Source organism: Oncorhynchus kisutch, linkage group LG17 (genome assembly GCF_002021735.2).
Source record: "Oncorhynchus kisutch isolate 150728-3 linkage group LG17, Okis_V2, whole genome shotgun sequence".
Taxonomy (NCBI): Eukaryota; Metazoa; Chordata; class Actinopteri; order Salmoniformes; family Salmonidae; genus Oncorhynchus; species Oncorhynchus kisutch.
The window spans coordinates 76,260,876-76,281,263 of NC_034190.2; the positions used below are offsets into that span (position 1 = coordinate 76,260,876).

At 44.8% G+C, this 20,388-nt stretch overlaps 1 protein-coding gene across 7 annotated transcripts in view; it reads right to left on the reverse strand.

Moving 5' to 3' along the window:
- Window positions 1–302: 302 nt before the first annotated feature.
- Window positions 303–20,388, reverse strand: part of LOC109907075 (serine/threonine-protein kinase WNK2) — an 85,307-nt gene continuing 65,221 nt past the window's right edge. For 2 of the 7 annotated variants that reach the window (XR_004203724.1, XM_031794646.1), the window contains 8 exons: window positions 18,028–18,189; window positions 14,221–14,470; window positions 9,413–9,492; window positions 8,815–9,155; window positions 8,262–8,494; window positions 6,801–6,896; window positions 6,536–6,711; window positions 303–5,114 (listed from right to left, as the gene is read on the reverse strand). Coding sequence is in view for 4 of the 7 variants with exons in the window: in XM_031794646.1 (XP_031650506.1) it covers window positions 4,479–5,114; window positions 6,536–6,711; window positions 6,801–6,896; window positions 8,262–8,494; window positions 8,815–9,155; window positions 9,413–9,492; window positions 14,221–14,470; window positions 18,028–18,189 (1,974 nt within the window). In the remaining 3 variants the exon portion in view is untranslated. Of the gene's footprint in view, window positions 5,115–6,535; window positions 6,712–6,800; window positions 6,897–8,261; window positions 8,495–8,814; window positions 9,156–9,412; window positions 9,493–14,220; window positions 14,471–17,243; window positions 17,663–18,027; window positions 18,190–20,388 lie in introns of those variants that run through there. The other 5 variants (XM_031794647.1, XM_031794648.1, XR_004203723.1 and 2 more) reach the window with 5 other exon arrangements.

The following is a 20,388-nucleotide window of genomic DNA, read 5'->3' on the forward strand; positions in this document are numbered from 1 at the left end:
TGATCTTACCTCCTCCCAAATGCCTTCCATTTTTGAAGACATTTATTTTCATTATCGGAGCGGCCTCTACAGTATCTGTTCAATCAAATGGATAATATGTGATGTAGGCAGACAAAATGAAACAATATTTACATTACAGGGAGGTAATCATTCAACTGTAATAACCCTAACAAGCAGATATTACACCCTATCCACCTAGGTCTGTAATAAAATACATTATTTCAACCATATAATGACAAGACTGGGGAAATTGAGGACAGGTGTGGGTCCAATAGAATAAGCAACAAAATGCCCATTAACAGTTTGATGTTTAACACCATTTATTTTGATTAGTTACAAAACATAAATAAAATCAACAATTAAATTAGTTAACATTTTACAAAGGCTAAATCACCAGCAACATACGTTTTATTAATATGTTTTTCTGTTTAAATATCTTTATAAATCATTGGTTCCGAATCTAGTGTAATATCTGGACACTCAAATATGTGTCATATAGAAGATCCTAATGGCCTATAGATAGTCTAGGCCTGCCCCTTGATAATGTTTTGCTGTTTGTCCAGTGAGTCAAGATGTGAAATGTAAGACAATATTACCATAGAGATAAAACAAGTTGAGATAACCCTATGATTATATCCACGCTGACGAAACCTCTCGTAATTGAAACATGATGTAGCTCTGTTTCAACACATAGTCTAAGATGAACATACAGTGAGGGAAAAAAGTATCTCCTGCTGATTTTGTACATTTGCCCACTGACAAAGAAATGATCAGTCTATCATTTTAATGGTAGGTTTATTTGAACAGTGAGAGACAGAATAACGACCAAAAAATCCAGAAAAACACATGTCAAAAATGTTATACATTGATTAGCATTTTAATGAGGGAAATAAGTATTTGACCCCTCTGCAAAACATGACTTAGTACTTGGTGGCGAAACCTTTGTTGGCAATCACAGAGGTCAGACGTTTCTTGTAGTTGGCCACCAGGTTTGCACACATCTCCGGAGGGATTTTGTCCCACTCCTCTTTGCAGATCTTCTCCAAGTCATTAAGGTTTCGAGGCTGACGTTTGGCAACTAGAACCTTCAGCTCCCTCCACAGATTTTCTATGGGATTAAGGTCTGGAGACTGGCTAAGCCACTCCAGGACCTTAATGTGCTTCTTCTTGAGCCACTCCTTTGTTGCCTTGGCTGTGTGTTTTGGGTCATTGTCATGCTGGAATACCCATCCACGACCCATTTTCAATGCCCTGGCTGAGAGAAGGAGATTCTCACCCAAGATTTGACGGTACATGGCCCCGTCCATCGTCCCTTTGATGCGGTGAAGTTGTCCTGTCCCCTTAACAGAAAAACACCCCCAGAGCATAATGTTTCCACCTCCATGTTTGACGGTGGGGATGGTGTTCTTGGGGTCGTAGGTAGCATTCCTCTTCCTCCAAATACTGCGAGTTGAGTTGATGCCAAAGAGCTCCATTTTGGTCTCATCTGACCACAACACTTTCACCCAGTTGTCCTCTGAATCATTCAGATTATCATTGGCAAACTTCAGACGGGCATGTATATGTGCTTTCTTGAGCAGGGGGACCTTTTGGGCGCTGCAGGATTTCAGTCCTTCATGGCGTAGTGTGTTACCAATTGGTTTCTTGGTGACTATGGTCCCAGCTGCCTTGAGATCATTGATAAGATCCTCCCGTGTAGTTCTGGGCTGATTCCTCACCGTTCTCATGATCATTGCAACTCCACTAGGTGAGATCTTGCATGGAGCCCCAGGTCGAAGGAGATGACAGTTCTTTTGTGTTTCTTCCATTTGCAAATAATCGCACCAACTGTTGTCACCTTCTCACCAAGCTGCTTGGCGATGGTCTTGTAGCCCATTCCAGCCTTGTGTAGGTCTACAATCTTGTCCCTGATTTCCTTGGAGAGCTCTTTGGTCTTGGCCATGGTGGAGAGTTTGGAATCTGATTGATTGATTGCTTCTGTGGACAGGTGTCTTTTATACAGGTAACAAACTGAGATTAGGAGCACTCCCTTTAAGAGTGTGCTCCTAATCTCAGTTTGTTACCTGTATAAAAGACACCTGGAAGCCAGAAATCTTTCTGATTGAGAGGGGGTCAAATACTTATTTCCCTCATTAAAATGCAAATCAATTTATAACATTTTTAACATGCGTTTTTCTGGATTCTTTGGTTGTTATTCTGTCTCTCACTGTTCAAATAAACCTACCATTAAAATGATAGACTGATCATTTCTTTGTCAGTGGGCAAACATACAAAATCAGCAGGGGATCAAATACTTTTTTCCCTCGCTGTAATATATGCATGGGGGGGACTCCATCAACAGAGATGAGAACCAATGTTTTCTAGTATCAGATAACCTCAGATTTTAAATGTTGATCAGAAGAACACCATTTTACATTTTGTACAACCCCATTTCAAAATACAAAAATAATATTTTCTTATTTTAGATTACATTTTGGTAACACTTCAGGAAAGGGTGAGTTCCACATTTCCTTTTCGTGAATATCTTTAAGCTGTGACATAAGGTCAACATGTTAGTGTTGACTTGACAGCACTTCCTCCACTCCACTAATAATCAGCAACTATATTACTGTGAAAATGTGGGTTGTCTCATAAAAAAAACTCATAAAAAAACAACAAATACTGAAAACCATTATGTTAAACTCTATATTCATATGCAATTTGTAACGGTTTGACTTTTTGAACAACCATAAGCGTAAGCACAAACTGTTTTAGCTCCCCAATAGAAATGTCAATGTTTTGTTTTCGTCCTTCCACTTTCAGTAGTTTTAGGGTGAGTTTTCAATTCACTATGAAGCAGTCTGTTTCATACAGTGAGCTCTAAAAGTATTGAGACAGTGACACATGATGTGTTGTTTCGGCTCTGTACTCCAGCACTTTGGATTGGAAATTATACAATTAATATGCGGTTAAAGTGCAGACTGTCTGCTTTAATCTGAGGGTATTTTCATCATATAGGGTGAACCGTTTAGAAACTATAGCACTTCTTGTACATAGTCCACGTTTTTGGTGCACAGTCACACACACAGTAAAGTATTAATTCCAAAAGGCAATGTGAGAACAGCCCCTATACATTTACATGGGTTCTCCATTACCATGAAATGACTTGGCATTTTGTTTGTTTTCTCATCATTGTTTTCCTTGGATGACACCTTCAATATGCAGGGCTGAGACTGGTAGAGGAAATAACACTTATCTAAAACAAATGTTTTTCTGTTGTGCACAGCAGCAGACGTGATATATATATATATATACACAAGTGCTTATATATATATATATATATATATATATATATATATATATATATATATATACAAGTGCTTATATATATATATATATATATATAAGCACTTGTAAGTAGATTGCACTAAAGTCAGGCAAGTCAAGGTATGTTGTAGCCATAAGATCATGCAGTTTTAGTCTCGATGAGTGTTTATTCAGTAAGATTTAAATGAAAGCCCACTGAACATATTCATCAATTAAATCATTTTTTCAGTGTATTAAGGAAATTAATTGATCAGAATTTAATCATGTTACTCATCAACATGTTATTTGAAATCTTCTAACCTAGTTGTTACCACTACTTATCAATGTCAAATATAACAATACACAAAGTACATGCCTTGCCAGTGCACTACACCGTACAACAGTATGCATAGTGACATTGTGGTAGTGATAATAGCCAGGTAGCACCATTTTTACCATGCTCTGTGGTGTTACTGTAACATGCTGTTGTTGTAACTGCTTTACATCTCATTGGTAGCCTGTTGAAACATTTGTGCTATGTTCATGTAAGATGTTGGCTCACTGTATTGGCTTGTAAATGTCTGGTTGATTGTTGTCAACGTGCTTCTACAAAAATATTTTGTTAAATGCCTTACAAACAATACAGGATGATAAAATTTAGATGACAGTTAGTAATTGCACTTCTAAAATCCATAGTCGTTTTCAATATAAGTAAGCATTGACAAATAAAAAATAGAATAATAATGTCATAATGTTTGTGTTCCTTCATGTCTCTGCTTGGGAGAAGAGTTCAGGGTCCAAATTAGTTGGATTTAAAAAAATAACATGACTGTTACTTGGTGTCAAAACACACAAGAGATATGTATTGAGAAAATCAATGGCAACACAAACACACACACAAATACACACACAAACGTTACGCAAGTTTGTACATCTCAACACTCAAACACAACAATAACCCCACCAGAGTTCCACATTTCCCCTCTGTCTGTACATACTCTACTCTACATACTCTACATAGACTCAACCATCTCTCTCATTCACTCCCCATCTCAACTTTACAAACCCACTGGCGTCCATTTTCTCATTCTCAGACATTTACCTCTCATAACATACACACTCTCCATCTTTTTTCTCCTTCCCTCGTTCCATCATAATCGACATCACTCTTCCCTTTTTTTATTTTCTTCATTTCACTGCTGTCCCAGAGGAAGAGTTGAGGTTGGGGGCGTGGGGTGAAGTTTGGCACTGGATGGTTGAGCTGCAGCAGAGCAGCAGGAGGAGGAGCAGAATGTGCCTCCGGGGACACCGGTGGCAGCAGCAGCAGGTCCAGTGTCTATGGTTCCCACCACCGCGGTTGTGCTAGACCCAGGAATCAGACACCCAGGCTGCGCTAGGGCCAGCTCAGATGACGGGGCCATTTGGGGTATCTGGGAAGGCAACAGAGGTTGATTCTGATTCTGTGGTGAGGCTCCTACACCTACATTGGGCTGCTTGGGTATCTGTTGTTGCCCAGTCTGTGGCTGTACAGGAGCCAGGGACTGAGACAGTAGTGGAGTCTGGATTAGGGGCTGTTGTTGTAGGCATAGAGGTGATTGCTGAAAGGGCTGTATTTGTAATGGGTGAGGAGGCTGGGCTTGCTGGAGATGTAAACTTTGCTGCAGCTGTGGGACTTGAGGCATGTGCGTTTGTTGTTGTTGTTGCTGTGATCCTGGTGGTTCCCCCATCCCGCTCCACTGGCTCAGGCTCCCCCCAGCAGTGTACTGAGCTGGGGCTGGGGAGGCCTGGGGGTTCAGTGGTGCCACAGGGAACCAACCTGGAGGAGCCACCTGGAAAGATGACAGCCAAGACACACTAATGAGCACCAAGCATACCATTATAATGTATGTAATAACTAGGGCTTTTGCGGTGACCGTATTACCGCCACACAGGCAGTCACGAGTCATGACGGCAGTCAAATTGCCTATGACCGTTGGTCACTGTAATCCCAGTCCAAAACTGCAAATGAATGGCGCTGATGAGTAGCCTACCAAACTTGCTAATAGCCTGGTAATAAGCGCTCTATTGTTAATCAAATCAAATCAAATCAAATTTATTTATATAGCCCTTCGTACATCAGCTGATATCTCAAAGTGCTGTACAGAAACCCAGCCTAAAACCCCAAACAGCAAGCAATGCAGGTGTAGTCTGTCAGTCTCTAAACACATCATTATTGAATTTGAATAATCTGAATGATGAGGACAAATAGTGATGGGAGTTACAGAGTTTCCAGTCCGAAATAGACATGGGAAAGCCCCGGACTCAATATGCATTTTTAAAACCTGTTCCAAAAGGATCTAAAGGACAACCGGTCCGATCCGAGTGAGGGAAGCAGCAGAAAAGCCAATGGTTTGCTACTTTATTAAAAGGCTCGGAGCACCGCAGCACGGAGGGAGAGACCGTAACCTCTGTTATCTCGCTCTAGACTGACTTATTACTAGTAACTTATCGTCCCAATCCGATTACATATTACCTGTCTGACTGCATCAAACCGAGATATAATAAACTAATTGAGGCTAGCCATAATGTTACTCACTGTCCTACAGTTAGCCTAAACATAGCATTAACTTCATTCAGATTATAGTGTAAATAGCATCCTAACTGTTGGCTTTTTGTCATTGTAGCCTTTCTTTCTCATTTCACTTTTAATTCCGTCATTTTAATTTCATCTAAAATTGATTTGATATCCACCAACTTTCTTGCTACACAAGCAGAGCATCAATGCAATTGTCTCTCTCTCGCTGCTTGAAGTGCAAGGATCAGAGTGCATGCCTTTTTTTGCAACTTTTTCCAAATCCTCAAAATAGAGTTGTATCATGTAGCTCTTATGTTTTGATTTCTAAGACATTCCCAGGTTTATAGGCCTATCACAAATAAAGAAACAATGGATTTCATTATGATGGCTATATTAAATGGATTTATTAGACTCAAAACATTTTTCTGACTCATGTAGTAGTAGTAGTAGTAGTAACAGTAGTAGTAGTAACAACAGTAGTAGTAGTAGTAGAAACATTAGTAGTAGTAGTAGTAGTAGTAGTAATAACAGTAGTAGTGGTAGTAGTAACAACAGTAGTAATAGTAGTAGTAACAGTAGTAACAGTAGCAGTAGTAACAACAGTAGTAGTAGTAGTTATTGGTAGCTTGCAGTCATAGACTGAATTGTACACCAACTGTACGTATAGGTCACAAGTGGGTGGACCTTGTACTTTACCTCTGTGGGCTGTGGCCAGCCTTTCAACTCCTGCACCTGCTGAATCTGCTTGATTTGATTGAGCGAGGGCTTGGGATGGGTGGGACCCACTGTATCCTTCGTCCAATCATCAACCAGTCTGTGCAAGTCATCTGTGAACGTGCTCTTCCTGGCACCTTGGGAGGGAGGACTGTGGTCTGAGAAAAGAAAAAGGGAAGATATTCAATCAAACACTTTATTCAGAGGAAGAGGAATAGTCTTATGTTTTGGTGAAACCTTTACTTACCTCTTTTAGTAGTCAGTAGGTTGGTGTGTTCTGGGTTGCAGTACGGTGGTAGTCTGCTCTGTTCTCCGCCTGAAAAACTACTGGACTGCTGGATACCTTCACGAGATACAACAGACAGTCAGATATCACATGTACAGAGCCTTTGGAAAGTATTCAGATCCCTTGACGTTTTCCACATTTTGTTTCGTTACAGCCTTATTCAAAAAGTTATTCAATAGTTTTTTCCCCCTCATCAATCTACACACAATACCCCTTAATGACAAAAACAAGTTTGTAGAAATGTTTGCTATTTAAAAAAAAAAATATATATATATATGGAAATATCACATTTACATAAGATTTCAGACCCTTTACTCAGTAGTTTGTTGAAGCACCTTGGCAGCGATTACAGCCTTGAGTCTTCTTGGGTATGACACTAAAATCTTGGCACACCTGTATTTGGGGAGTTTCTCCTATTGTTCTCTGCAGATCTCTCAAGCTCTGTCAGGTTGGATGGGGAGCGTTGCTGCACAGCTATTTTCAGGCCTCTTCAGAGATGTTCGATTGGGTTCGAAAGCTGATCAAACACTCATACGTTGTATTGGCTGTGTGCTTAGGGTCATTGTCTTGATGGAAGGTGAACCTTTGCCCCAGTCTGAGGTCCTGAGCGCCCTGGAGCTGGCTTTCATCAAGGATCTCTCTGTACTTTGCTCCATTCATCTTTGTCTCGATCCTGACTAGACTCCCAGTACCTGCCGCTGAAAAACATCCCCACTGCGTAATGCTGCCACCACCATGCTTCACCATAGTGATGGTGCCAGGTTTCCTTCAGACGTGATGCTTGGCTTTCAGGCCAAAGAGTTCAATCTTGGTTTCATCAGGCCAGCTAATCTTGTTTCTCATGGTCTGAGAGTCCTTTAGGTGCCTTTAGGCAAACTCCATTTTTTTTGTTTTTGTTTTTTTTAACCTTTATTTAACTCGGCAAGTCAGTTAAGAAAAAATTCTAATTTACAATGATGGCCTACCGGGTAACAGTGCCTTTCGGGTAACTGCCTTTCCCAGATCTGTGCCTCGACACAATCCTGTCTCAGAGCTCTATGGACAATTCCTTCGACCTCATGGCTTGGTTTTTGCTCTGACATGCACTGTCAACTGTGGGATATTATATAGACAGGAGTGTGCCTTTCCAAATCATATCATGTCCACAGATGGACTTGTACAAACATCTCAAGGATGATCAATGGAAACAGGATGCACCTGAACTAAATTTCAAGTCTCATAGCAAATGGTCTGAATACTTACGTAAATTAAGTATTTCTGTTTTACATTTCTCAATACATGAGAAAAAATATCTAAAAACCTGTTTTTGCGTTGTCATTATGGGGTGTTGTGTGTAGGGGGAAGGAGGATGGAGAGAGAGAAAAATACAAGGAGATCGAGATTGAAAGACCAAAAGTAGACCCAGGAAGAGTGATTGGTTACCAGGGTGACCAGTGACTCCATTGTTGTCTATGTGGGAGTGGGGTCTGGGCCGGAGCTTGGCTTTGGCCGTGCGGGGCCTGCGGGGGGAGAGGGCTGGCGCTCCCGAGGGGAGGGTTGGGGTGCGGGGCAGAGGCAGGGTCGGCCGGTGCTCTTGGAGGGAGCGGAGCTGTTTGTACAGCTCCTGGAGCTCTGTGTTCTGCTGAGCTTGCAGGGACACCACCTCCTTGATGTGTCTGGCAAGAGGTAGAACACAGGGAGAGGAAAGAGGAAGGGGAGAAAGGGAGGAGGGAGGAAGGGAAATTAACAGAATGGAGTTTGGGAGATCATTAATGAAAGAGAGACAGAATAGAGAGACAGAAATAATTGAGGAGGAAAAAGTGAGGACATTTGAGAATATAGGCAGGCAGGGATGAAGTGGAATGGGAGGGAGGAAGAGAATACAAATTGGTTAGTCAAAATGGGAAAAAGGTGAATTCAGTAGATACTTCAGTTTCTTTCTTTCTTGATTGGGTTCATTATAATCTAATCTTTCCTTGTCCCCTCCATGTCTCACTTCTCTCTCATCTTGTGCAGCTCCTTCCTCAGGTCTTCATCCCCCATTTCACTCTCCTCATCATCACTACTGCCTAGGGGTGAGTGACCATGCCCATGTCCTCGGGGTGGGTGGTTCAGTGCTGGATTCTTCTTCCCTTCCTCTCCCTCTTTCCCTCGGGTCCTCCTCCTTTCTCTCTCCAGGTCAGGAGACACAGGGGAGCTGTCTGTTAGCTCTTTCTCCTCTCTTTGGGCCTCCGTATGGGTGACAGAGAAGCGCCCCACTTTCCTGTGACTGCTGCCTATACCGGAGGCTGCCTCTTTGGGGGGAGAGGCCTCGGGGAGCTGAGGCACTGCGGTGACCTGGAGAAATGTGAGTCATTAACTTTGATTGTGTTCCTCCCCCACCAGCGTATTCTGATATTTAAACAGGAAGGGATTTTCAGGATTATCAGAAAGTTCTAGGCACCTCATTGATCTGAAATAATTGATTAGACGTGGTAGTAGGTATCTTGTCCCCTCGTACACTGGGTGGATATTTTACCATAATTCTTATACCTATCTAATCCTTTCAGATCTATTTTCTAGGGGGCTAGTTTTTTTTTCTGGATGGGCCGTACCCGAAATCGTCCCTTGAGTGAGTGGGTAGGGTTGGAGGAAGCTCCCTCTCTGACTGCCTGGCTGCCTCTAGAGTGACCATCTAGTAAAAAGAGGGTGAATGAAAAACAAGGGGAAGAGAAAGAGAATACACAGAGAGACAAGGACACAGAGAGACAAGGACACAGAGAGACAAGAACACAGAGAGACAAGAACACAGAGAGACAAGAACACAGAGAGACAAGAACACAGAGAGACAAGAACACAGAGACAGGCATAGAGACAGACATTCACATGAGTGTGGACAAGGTAGAGCCACAGAGACAAACACACACAAAGAGGGACACACCGACCAGCACAGAGATAAGACATGGACACACAGACACCACAAACACAGAAGAACAGCGTTAAAAATCATTGAATCACACGACATCCCATCAGCATCAGCACACCACCCTGTGACTGTATGCATTGTATACAAGTTAACAGTACATACATGACTATGGGAAAGTGTGCGTACATTACGTTGATTTAGAAAACTATAGTATTTTTACAATGCTTTTCTGTCCTTTTATTACAGCAACAGGAATAAACAAAAATGACAACTAAAGATACAGTACATCTACAATAAAATCATGCTTAAATAAGCATGTGGGGAAGTGTGGTAGATAAGTGATTAATCATAACATAAAATATAAATCTATTTTAGGGGAGGGGTCAGTTAGTTCAACATATGCTTCAGTTTATCCCCACCCACCCACACACATCCATTCTCTCTCTCTCCCACCCACACACATCCATTCTCTCACCCACCCACACACATCCATTCTCTCTCCCACCCACACACATCCATTCTCTCTCCCACCCACACACATCCATTCTCTCTCCTACCCACACACATCCATTCTCTCTCTCCCACACACATCCATTCTCTCTCTCCCACACACATCCATTCTCTCTCCCACCCACACACATTCATTCTCTCTCCCACCCACACACATCCATTCTCTCTCACCCACCCACACACATCCATTCTCTCTCTCTCCCACCCACACACATCCATTCTCTCTCTCCCACCCACACACATCCATTCTCTCTCTCCCACACACATCCATTCTTTCTCACCCACCCACACACATCCATTCTCTCTCACCCACCCACCCACACACATCCATTCTCTCTCTCCCACACACATCCATTCTCTCTCTCCCACACACATCCATTCTCTCTCCCACCCACACACATCCATTCTCTCTCACCCACCCACACACACCCATTCTCTCTCACCCACCCACACACATCCATTCTCTCACCCACCCACACACATCCATTCTCTCACCCACCCACACACATCCATTCTATCTCTCCCACACACATCCATTCTCTCACCCACCCACACACATCCATTCTCTCACCCACCCACACACATCCATTATCTCTCTCCCACACACACCTATTCTCTCACCCACCCACACACATCCATTCTCTCACCCACCCACAGACATCCATTCTCTCCCACCCACCCACACACATCCATTCTCTCACCCACCCACACACATCCATTCTCTCTCTCCCACACACATCCATTCTCTCTCTCCCACACACATCCATTCTCTCTCACCCACCCACACACATCCATTCTCTCTCACCCACCCACACACATCCATTCTCTCTCTCCCCCACCCACACACATCCATTCTCTCGCCCACCCACCCACACACATCCATTCTCTCTCTCCCACACACATCCATTCTCTCACCCACCCACCCACACACATCCATTCTCTCTCACACACTCATAGACAGTGTCCCAATAACATACTACACCCCACGCAAACATCACACGTCAATCAACCAATCAACATCAATCAATCAACCAATCAATTAATTGATTGACATTATGAATTCACTTGGATAAACAGTGATGTTGTCCGTGTTGTATGATATTTGGCAGCTTTTAAACAGAAAGTGTGTATATCACAGGAGGTTGGTGGCACCTTCATTTGGGAGACCGGGCTTGAGGTAATGACTGGAATTGGTGGAATGGTATCAAACACATGGTTTCCATGGTTTCCTTTGATTCCATTCCATTTGCTCCGGTCCAGCCATTATTATGAGCCGTCCTCCCCTCAGCAGCCTCCTGTGATACACACAGATGTTGAACATAAGGTATGTAACGTGCTGTATGTTCATGCTATATCTACAATAAACATTCACATATAACTAAACTACAGTGGAACACACTAATACATGCAAGCATAGCAGTCTTCTAAAACAATGTGGCTTATTGGCTCAGCCTTATATTTTATTATTTATTTTATTTTTAATTAACCTTTATTTAACGAGGCAAGCCAGTTAAGAACAAATTCTTATTTACAATGACTGCCTTATAAAAGCCTATGCAGGTAAGAAAGAACCCGAATAGGAAGTTGCTTCTAAACCCTGCACTGAACAATGTGCACAATGTATAGTCAATTATCTAGGATATTACATACAGAACATATTGGCAGGCAATTGACTCATTTCTAAAGCATTGCATAATGTATTGCATTTCTAATGGGGTGATTGTCATGACATTTTCCAAGTGTGAGTGAGCACTCAAAGTGTGAGGTGCCTTTACCCTCTGAGAGCAGAGTGGGGCTGGTGGGGGTCATAAAGGGGTCTAATGATCTCATATCCTGGGTGCAGCAAGTAGCCAGGTGCAATTCCAATCTCCAGGGTTACAGATGTAAACTCATCATCAGCCTCCTTATATTGTCCATCTCTTTCTTCCTACACTCTCCTCTTCCCTCCTCTCCTCCTCCTCAACCCCCCTTTCTCTTTCTTCCTACACTCTCCTCTTCTCTCCTCCTCCTCAACCCCCCTTTCTCTTTCTTCCTACACTCTCCTCTTTTCTTCTCTCCTCCTCCTCAACCCCCCTTTCTATTTCTTCCTACACTCTCCTCTTCTCTTCTCTCCTCCTCCTCAACCCCCTTTCTCTTTCTTCCTACACTCTCCCTTTCTCTCCTCCTCCTCATTCCCCCCCTTTCTCTTTCTTCCTACACTCTCCCTTTCTCTCCTCCTCCTCATACTCCCCCATCTCTCTCTTTCTTCCTACACTCTCCTCTTATCTCCTCCTCCTCCTCCTCCCAGTACATCACTGGGGCCAAGTGTCCTGCCATCCAGGACCTATAAACTAGGCAGTGTCAAAGGAAAGCCCAAAAAAGTGTCAAAGACTCCAGTAACCCAAGTTATAACCTGTTTTCTCTGCTACCGCCCGGCAAGTCTAGGACCAAAAGGATCCTTAACAGCTTCTACCCCCAAGCCATAAGACTGCTGAACAATTAATAAAATGGCCACCGGATTATTTACATTGACACCCCGCCTCTCCATTAATTTTTTACACTGCTGCTACTCGCTGTTTATTATCTATGCATAGTCACTTCATAGTCACTTGTCTCAGGATGGTAAGTTGGTGGTTGAAGATATCCCTCTAGTGGTGTGGGGGCTGTGCTTTGGCAAAGTGGGTGGGGTTATATCCTTCCTGTTTGGCCCTGTCCGGGGGTGTCCTCGGATGGGGCCACAGTGTCTCCTGACCCCTCCTGTCTCAGCCTCCAGTATTTATGCTGCAGTAGTTTATGTGTCGGGGGGCTGGGGTCAGTTTGTTATATCTGGAGTACTTCTCCTGTCCTATTCGGTGTCCTGTGTGAATCTAAGTGTGCGTTCTCTAATTCTCTCCTTCTCTCTTTCTTTCTCTCTCTCGGAGGACCTGAGCCCTAGGACCATGCCCCAGGACTACCTGACATGATGACTCCTTGCTGTCCCCAGTCCACCTGGCCATGCTGCTGCTCCAGTTTCAACTTCCACCTGACTGTGCTGCTGCTCTAGTTTCAACTGTTCTGCCTTATTATTATTCGACCATGCTGGTCATTTATGAACATTTGAACATCTTGGCCATGTTCTGTTATAATCTCCACCCGGCACAGCCAGAAGAGGACTGGCCACCCCACATAGCCTGGTTCCTCTCTAGGTTTCTTCCTAGGTATTGGCCTTTCTAGGGAGTTTTTCCTAGCCACCGTGCTTCTACACCTGCATTGCTTGCTGTTTGGGGTTTTAGGCTGGGTTTCTGTACAGCACTTTGAGATATCAGCTGATGTACGAAGGGCTATATAAATAAATTTGATTAGATTTGATTTGATTCACTCCTACCTACATGTAGAAATGACCTCAACTAACCTGTACCCCCACACATTGACTCAGTACCGGTGCCCCCTGTATATAGCCTGGTTATTGTTATTTTATTTTGTTCCTTTTATTATTACTTTTTATTTTAGTCTACTTGGTAAATATTTTCATAACTCTTTCTTGAACTGCAATGTTGGTTAAGGGCTTGTATAAGCATTTCATGGTAAGGTCTACACTACACTTGTTGCATTCGGTGCATGTGACAAATAAAGTTTGATTTGATCCCCCCCATCTCTCTCTTTCTTCTCTCTTCTTTTCTACATTATTCTGGCCTAATGCAGGCTGAGGCAGGGTGAGTAACCCGCCTCATGCAGGCCCAGGCAGGGTGAGTAACCCCCCTCAGGCAGGGTGAGTAACCCCCCTCATGCAGGCCCAGGCAGGGTGAGTAACCCCCCTCATGCAGGCCCAGGCAGGGTGAGTAACCCCCCTCATGCAGGCCCAGGCAGGGCCAGGGTGAGTAACCCCCGTCATGCAGGGTGAGTACACTAAAGGTAACTAGACAAGATTTGTATTTTAGATAAACACCCCCACCAACAAACACCCCATTCAACCTCTCTTTCTCTCTCTCTCTCTCTCTCTCTCTCTCTCTCTCTCTATAAACACGCTACCTTGCTTGACTCTGGGCTTCTTGAACAAGCTGGCGGAGTGGCGCAGTTTGCACGCCCAGCTTTTGAATTTGCGAGTCCAGGATTTCTTGCTAACGGGATTTCTGATACTAGGACATGTCAGGTTTAGGCCAAAATATCCACCTCCTGCATTATGCTGTGGCAGTCCATGGCCCAGGGGGACGGGGTGCAGATTGGGGGGCCACGTAGTGACTTCTCCTGGGGTACTGGTGTCAGAGTGAGAGGGGGCAGCCTGGAGGGGATAGGTAACACAGCGATAAGGTAAGAGTGGCTGCAGCCATGGGGGTAATGGTAGAGACACTCAGAGAGAAAAGGAGAGATACTGAAATATCCTTGTAAGTACATTACAAGAACCATAGCATCGAAAAATACATGTATCTATCAATTTATAACAACAAGGCAATCAAAGCAGTGATCTTTACAAAATGTTTCAGGAAGAAGTCAATCAAACACTATTCAGATATGTGCACCTCACTTACAAGAAAGGTGGGTTCTCCAGGGATAGGCGGTGGCCCGGCAGAGTCTCCATGTGGCGGGGCCAGGGGAGAGGAAGGGGGGGAGGCGGAGGAGAGAGACGGGGCGGGCTGCTGCTCCACCGGGCCTGTTGGAGGAGCCTCCTCCCCCACTCCTCCCCCCCTCTCCAGGTCAGGAGAGGTAGAGGAGGAGCGGGAGGTGGTGGAGGAGGAGGAATGAGGAGAGGTGTCTGAGGAGGAGGAGGCAGGAGTAGGGAAGGAGGAGAGATGGAGCGATTGCGGCTCCGAGGATTTGACCCCTCCTGCCGATGTGGAGGCTGCTGACACTGCGGTGGGACCTGAGGTAGAAACCACAGCAGCTCCCCCCGTCACAGCTGCCCCACTACTATACTCCTGATACAACAAGTTCCTCAGCTTTTCATCCAGAGTCTTAATGCGGTTGTCTACAAACTCGATTTTGGGAGGGCCCTCGCTGTCCGACTCAGCCACAGAGGATGGTTGGACCGGGGAGGGTGTCAGGGTGAGGGAGAGGGGGTGTATGGGGGCATCGGAGGTTGTGTTAATGTTGAGGGGCAGAGTGGAGTCTGAGGAGTGGTGTAGAGGTGCAGAGTGACTGACTATATCCTCGGTCACAATGGCCTCCCATGTAGACAGCTCCCACTCTGACTGTTGGAACGACGGCTGCTCCTGCTGGGGCACCTGATGCTTCTGCTGAGGGTCAACCTCTTGTTGTTGTTGTTGTTGTTGAGCTTGCTGTTGTTGCACCAGTGCCATGTTTAGTAGCTGTACTGGTTGTTGTTGGACATACTGTTGGTTCACTGACTGGGCTAGCAGCGCAGGTTGCTGCTGTAACCCATCTCCCTGTGTGGCAGTTCCAGCCATAAAAGACTGTTGTTGTTGTTGGAACATTTCCTGTTGCTGCTGAATATCTAGTGCTTGTTCCAGACCTAACTGTTGCTGATGCAGTTGCTGCAGGTCAATCGCTGCCTGTTGCTGTTGTTGTTGTTGTGGTACCTGGTGTAGCTGTGGCTGTTGTTGTTGTGGTGGTAACTGGTGTAGCTGTGGCTGTTGTTGTTGTTGTGGTAACTGGTGTAGCTGTGGCTGTTGTTGTGGTAACTGGTGTAGCTGTGGCTGTTGTTGTGGTGGTGGTAACTGGTGTAGCTGTGGCTGTTGTGGTAATTGGTATAGCTGTGGCTGTTGTGGTAACTGATGTATCTGTGCCTGTTGTTGTTGTGGTAACTGGTGTAGCTGTGGCTGTTGTTGTTGTGGTAACTGGTGTAGCTGTGGCTGTTGTTGTTGGGGTAACTGGGGTAGCTGTGGCTGTTGTTGTTGTGGTAACTGGTGTAGCTGTGGCTGTTGTTGTTGGGGTAACTGGGGTAGCTGTGGCTGTTGTTGTTGTGGTGGTAACGGGTGTAGCTGTGGCTGTTGTTGTTGTGGTGGTGGTGGTAACTGGTGTAGTTGTTGTTGTGGTGGTAACTGGTGTAGTTGTTGCCGTGGTGGTAACTGGTGTAGCTGTGGCTGTTGTTGTGGTGGTGGTAACTGGTGTAGTTGTTGTTGTGGTGGTAACTGGTGTAGTTGTTGTGGTGGTGGTAACTGGTGTAGTTGTTGTTGTGGTGGTAACTGGTGTAGCTGTGGCTGTTGAATGTGTAACTGTGTGTTGCACTGTGTGTTCTGCATTTGGACAGGCAGTTGATGTATCTGTTGTTGTAGTGCCAGTGGCAACATCTCTGTCTGTGGTTGCAGGGACATACACTGTTTTTGTAATGGCTTTGTCTGACTGAGCTGGGGCTGTAAATGTAGCTGAGACTGCTGCTGCTGCTGCTGTTGTTGTTGTTGTTGTGGCTGTTGTTGTTGCTGTTGCAGCATCTGCAACTGTTCTATAGATTTTAGCAAAGCTTGTTGCTGCTGCTGATGCTGCAGTTGTATCTGCTCTTGGTACACTTGCTGTTGTTGCTGTACCTGTTGAAGTTGCACAGCCTGCAGGGTTTGTTGTTGTTGTTGCTGTTGCTGCTGCTGTACCTGTTGCATTTTCTGGAGCTGCTGTTGTAACTGGACCTGGGCCTGAGGCAGAGCTTGAGGCTGGGTTGCCATGCACTGAATCTGAGGCAGAGCTTGAGACTGGGTTGCCATGCACTGAATCTGAGGCAGAGCTTGAGGCTGGGTTGCCATGCACTGAATCTGAGGCAGAGCTTGAGGCTGGGTTGCCATGCACTGAATCTGAGGCAGAGCTTGAGGCTGGGTTGCCATGCACTGAATCTGAGGCAGAGCTTGAGGCTGGGTTGCCATGCACTGAATCTGAGGCAGAGTGTTTTGCTGCTGCTCCAGAACTGCATGGCCGGCAGGAGGAGAGGCCATAGCTGTAGCCACAGCCACTGGAGGGTGGATGGAGCCGGTGGATGAGTGGCCCCCACCAGACACACACTGCCCTGGGGCTGCCACCGTCATTACATCCCCCAGGCTTGGGCCTTGGCCCTGGCTCACCATGGAGCAGGTCAGAGCTTCAGTTAGACAGCCTGTGGTAGAGGGCGCAATGGTGGCAGAAGCAGCTACCATGGCAGGGACTGGGAGGTTGGTAGCGGTGTTTGGGACATGGGTTGGAATGGAGGATGTTGCTGTGGTTGTACTGGAAATTTGGTGGATGGAAGCCTGCAGGTCTAGACCAGCTGAGGCAGCAGGGACTGGGTGTAGGACTGAGGCAACAGCTCCACTAGTAGAAGCCAGGTCAGAAACACTTCTGTCAGAGGCAGCAGAGGCAGTCGTGTCAGGAGTGGGGGCAGCAGTGGCTGGGGGGGCAGACATGGAGGCAGGGGTAGAAATGGTAGAGGCGCAGGTGGAGGCAGGGGGGGAGGAGGCAGAGGCCAGGGCACACAAGGTGGAGGTGGGGCAGATAGGAGGAGAGGAAACCATTTCAGCAAAGGAGGAGTCCGATCTCTGGGATCCTCCATCCCACTCTAGAGTATGTCGACCAATCAAAGCAGACCAGAGAGAGGAGGTACAGAGGGTTAGTTGGTGTTACTCAACAGACAGAACCAAACACAGCAGAATGTACCATCTTCACACTACTGAGCAGAGCCCAGCCATACTACGCTGGCCTGGTTACGCTTCCACCCTAGTTGCTGGAACTGTGTTAGAAAATGTACATTTTCTGTACAGTGCAAAGCCCGTTAATGGAGCAGGACACTAACTGCACAAGACAATTCAGAAAATATTTCAACCACTACTGGTTTTCAGGAGGGCTTGGTAGTGTGAAAAGGGTATGACTGCCCAGTGTTAAATGACTGTTAGCCCAGGCCCAGGTGTCATCCTGTTACTGTACCTGGGTCAGTGTCTGTAGGCTGAGGCACCCTGACCTCGCCGGTCGAGAGAGGTGGAGGGGTTGACGCTCCTCCCTGGTTTGATGTGGAGTCTCTGTGTCTGATGGTCTGGTTGATGAAGAACCTCCATCTGCCCACCGGAGACGACTGGGGCGCCCCGTCCACTGGAACATAAAATAATATATAAAAAGGCCCACTTTAAACTAACTACAACTTTCAAGGTTTCATTAAACACTTTATAAAGACTACATAGATGTTTTAGAAGTCATTCAGAATCATTCAGAATGGTTTTTTCAAGGGAGGTTCTGAATCCACTGGCAGACAGAGAGAAATAACATAAAGAAGGTCCCACTTTAAACTAACTTAAACTTTCAAGGCTTCATCAACACTTCATAAAGCCTATAGCAGGGACAGGCAACTTTGATGGATCGAAATTCCTCATGAAGGGTCGCAGTGGCTTGCGAGTCTGTGTACCCACATCCACAACCACACAGTCAGAGCTATCTCTAGCCTTTTGGGGGACCTAAGCTTGTTGCCACCGCCATGAACATTTTTCAATGTTACAACAACTCATTTCATGCAATTCTACACATTTTGCCTTAAGGTGGAGAGAAATATTTGCAGTTGTTAATATGATATCTGAGTGAGAGTGACTAACAAAATCAATGGTGGCCCTGTGGTCGGTAATTTGACCATGATTACTACAAGTTTAAATAGCTGGCCGCTGAACTAACTTACCAATGTTAGCTGACATGAGCTAATTGTGTGACTGTCCGTGACTGACGTAAGAGAAAAACTGCTGATGCACAACCACATTTTGAAATTGCACCTGCTGTATTCTACTATTCTAACTCTCAACAGTAAATTGAGACCAGACTAAGTTCTGATTTTATTATTTTTATAAATAAATATATATACAGTTGAAGTCTGATTTTTACATACCCCTCATCCAAATACATTTAAATTCCTGACATTTAATCAGAGTAAAAATTCCCTGTCTTTGGTCAGTTAGGATCACCACTTTATTTTAAGAATGTGAAATGTCAGAATAATAATGATTTATTTCAGCTTTTATTTATTTCATCACATTCCCAGTGGGTCAAAAGATTATATACACTCAATTAGTATTTGGTAGCATTGCCTTTAAATTGTTTAACTTCGTTCAAACGTTTCGGGTAGCCTTCCACAAGCTTCCCACAATAAGTTGGGTGAATTTTGTCCCATTCCTCCTGACAGTAATGGTGTAACTGAGTCAGGTTTGTAGGCCTCCTTGCTCGCACACGCTTTTTCAGTTCTGCCCACAAATTTTCTATGTGATTGAGGTCAGGGCTTTGTGATGGCCACTCCAATACCTTGACATTGGAAGTATGCTTGGGGTCATTGTCCATTTGGAAGACTCATTTGCGACAAAGCTTTAACTTCCTGACTGATTTCTTGAGATGTTGCTTCAATACAGCCACATAAGTTTCCGACCTCATGATGCCATCTATTTTGATAAGTCCACCAGTCTGTCCTGCAGCAAAGCACCCCCGCAACATGATGCTGCCACCCCCGGGCTTCACGGTTGGGATGGTGTTCTTCGACTTGAAAGCCTCCCCCTTTTTCCTCTAAACATAATGATGATCATTATGGCCAAACAGTTCTATTTTTATTTCATCAGACCAGATAATTTCTCAAAAAAGTATGATCTTTGTCCCCATGTGCAGTTGCAAACCGTAGTCTGTTTTTTTATGGCGGTTTTGGAGCAGTGGCTTCTTCCTTTCTGAGTGGCCTTTCAGGTTATGTCGATATAGGACTCGTTTTACTGTGGATATAGATACTTTTGTACCTGTTTCCTCCAGCATCTTCACAAGGTAATTTGCTGTTGTTCTGGGATTGATTTGCACTTTTCGCACCAAAGTACGTTCATCTCTAGGAGACAGAATGCGTCTCCTTCCTGAGCGGTATGACGGCTGTGTGGTCCCATGGTGTTTATACTTGCGTACTATTGTTTGTACAGATGAACATGGTACCTTCAGGGGTTTGGAAATTGCTCCCAAGGATGAACCTGACTTGTGGAGGTCGACAATTTTTTTTCTGAAGTCTAGGCTGATTTCTTTAGATTTTCCCATGATGTCAAGCAAAGAGGCACTGAGTTTGAAGGTAGGCCTTGAAATACATCCACAGGTACACCTCCAATATACTCAAATGATGTAAATTAACCTAACAGAAGCTTTTAAAGCCATGACATAATTTTGTGGAATTTTCCAAGCTGTTTAAAGGCACAGTCAACTTAGTGTAAGTAAACTTCTGACCCACTGGAATTGTGATAAAGTGAATTATTTGTGAAATAATCTGTCTGCAAACAATTGTTGGAAAAATGA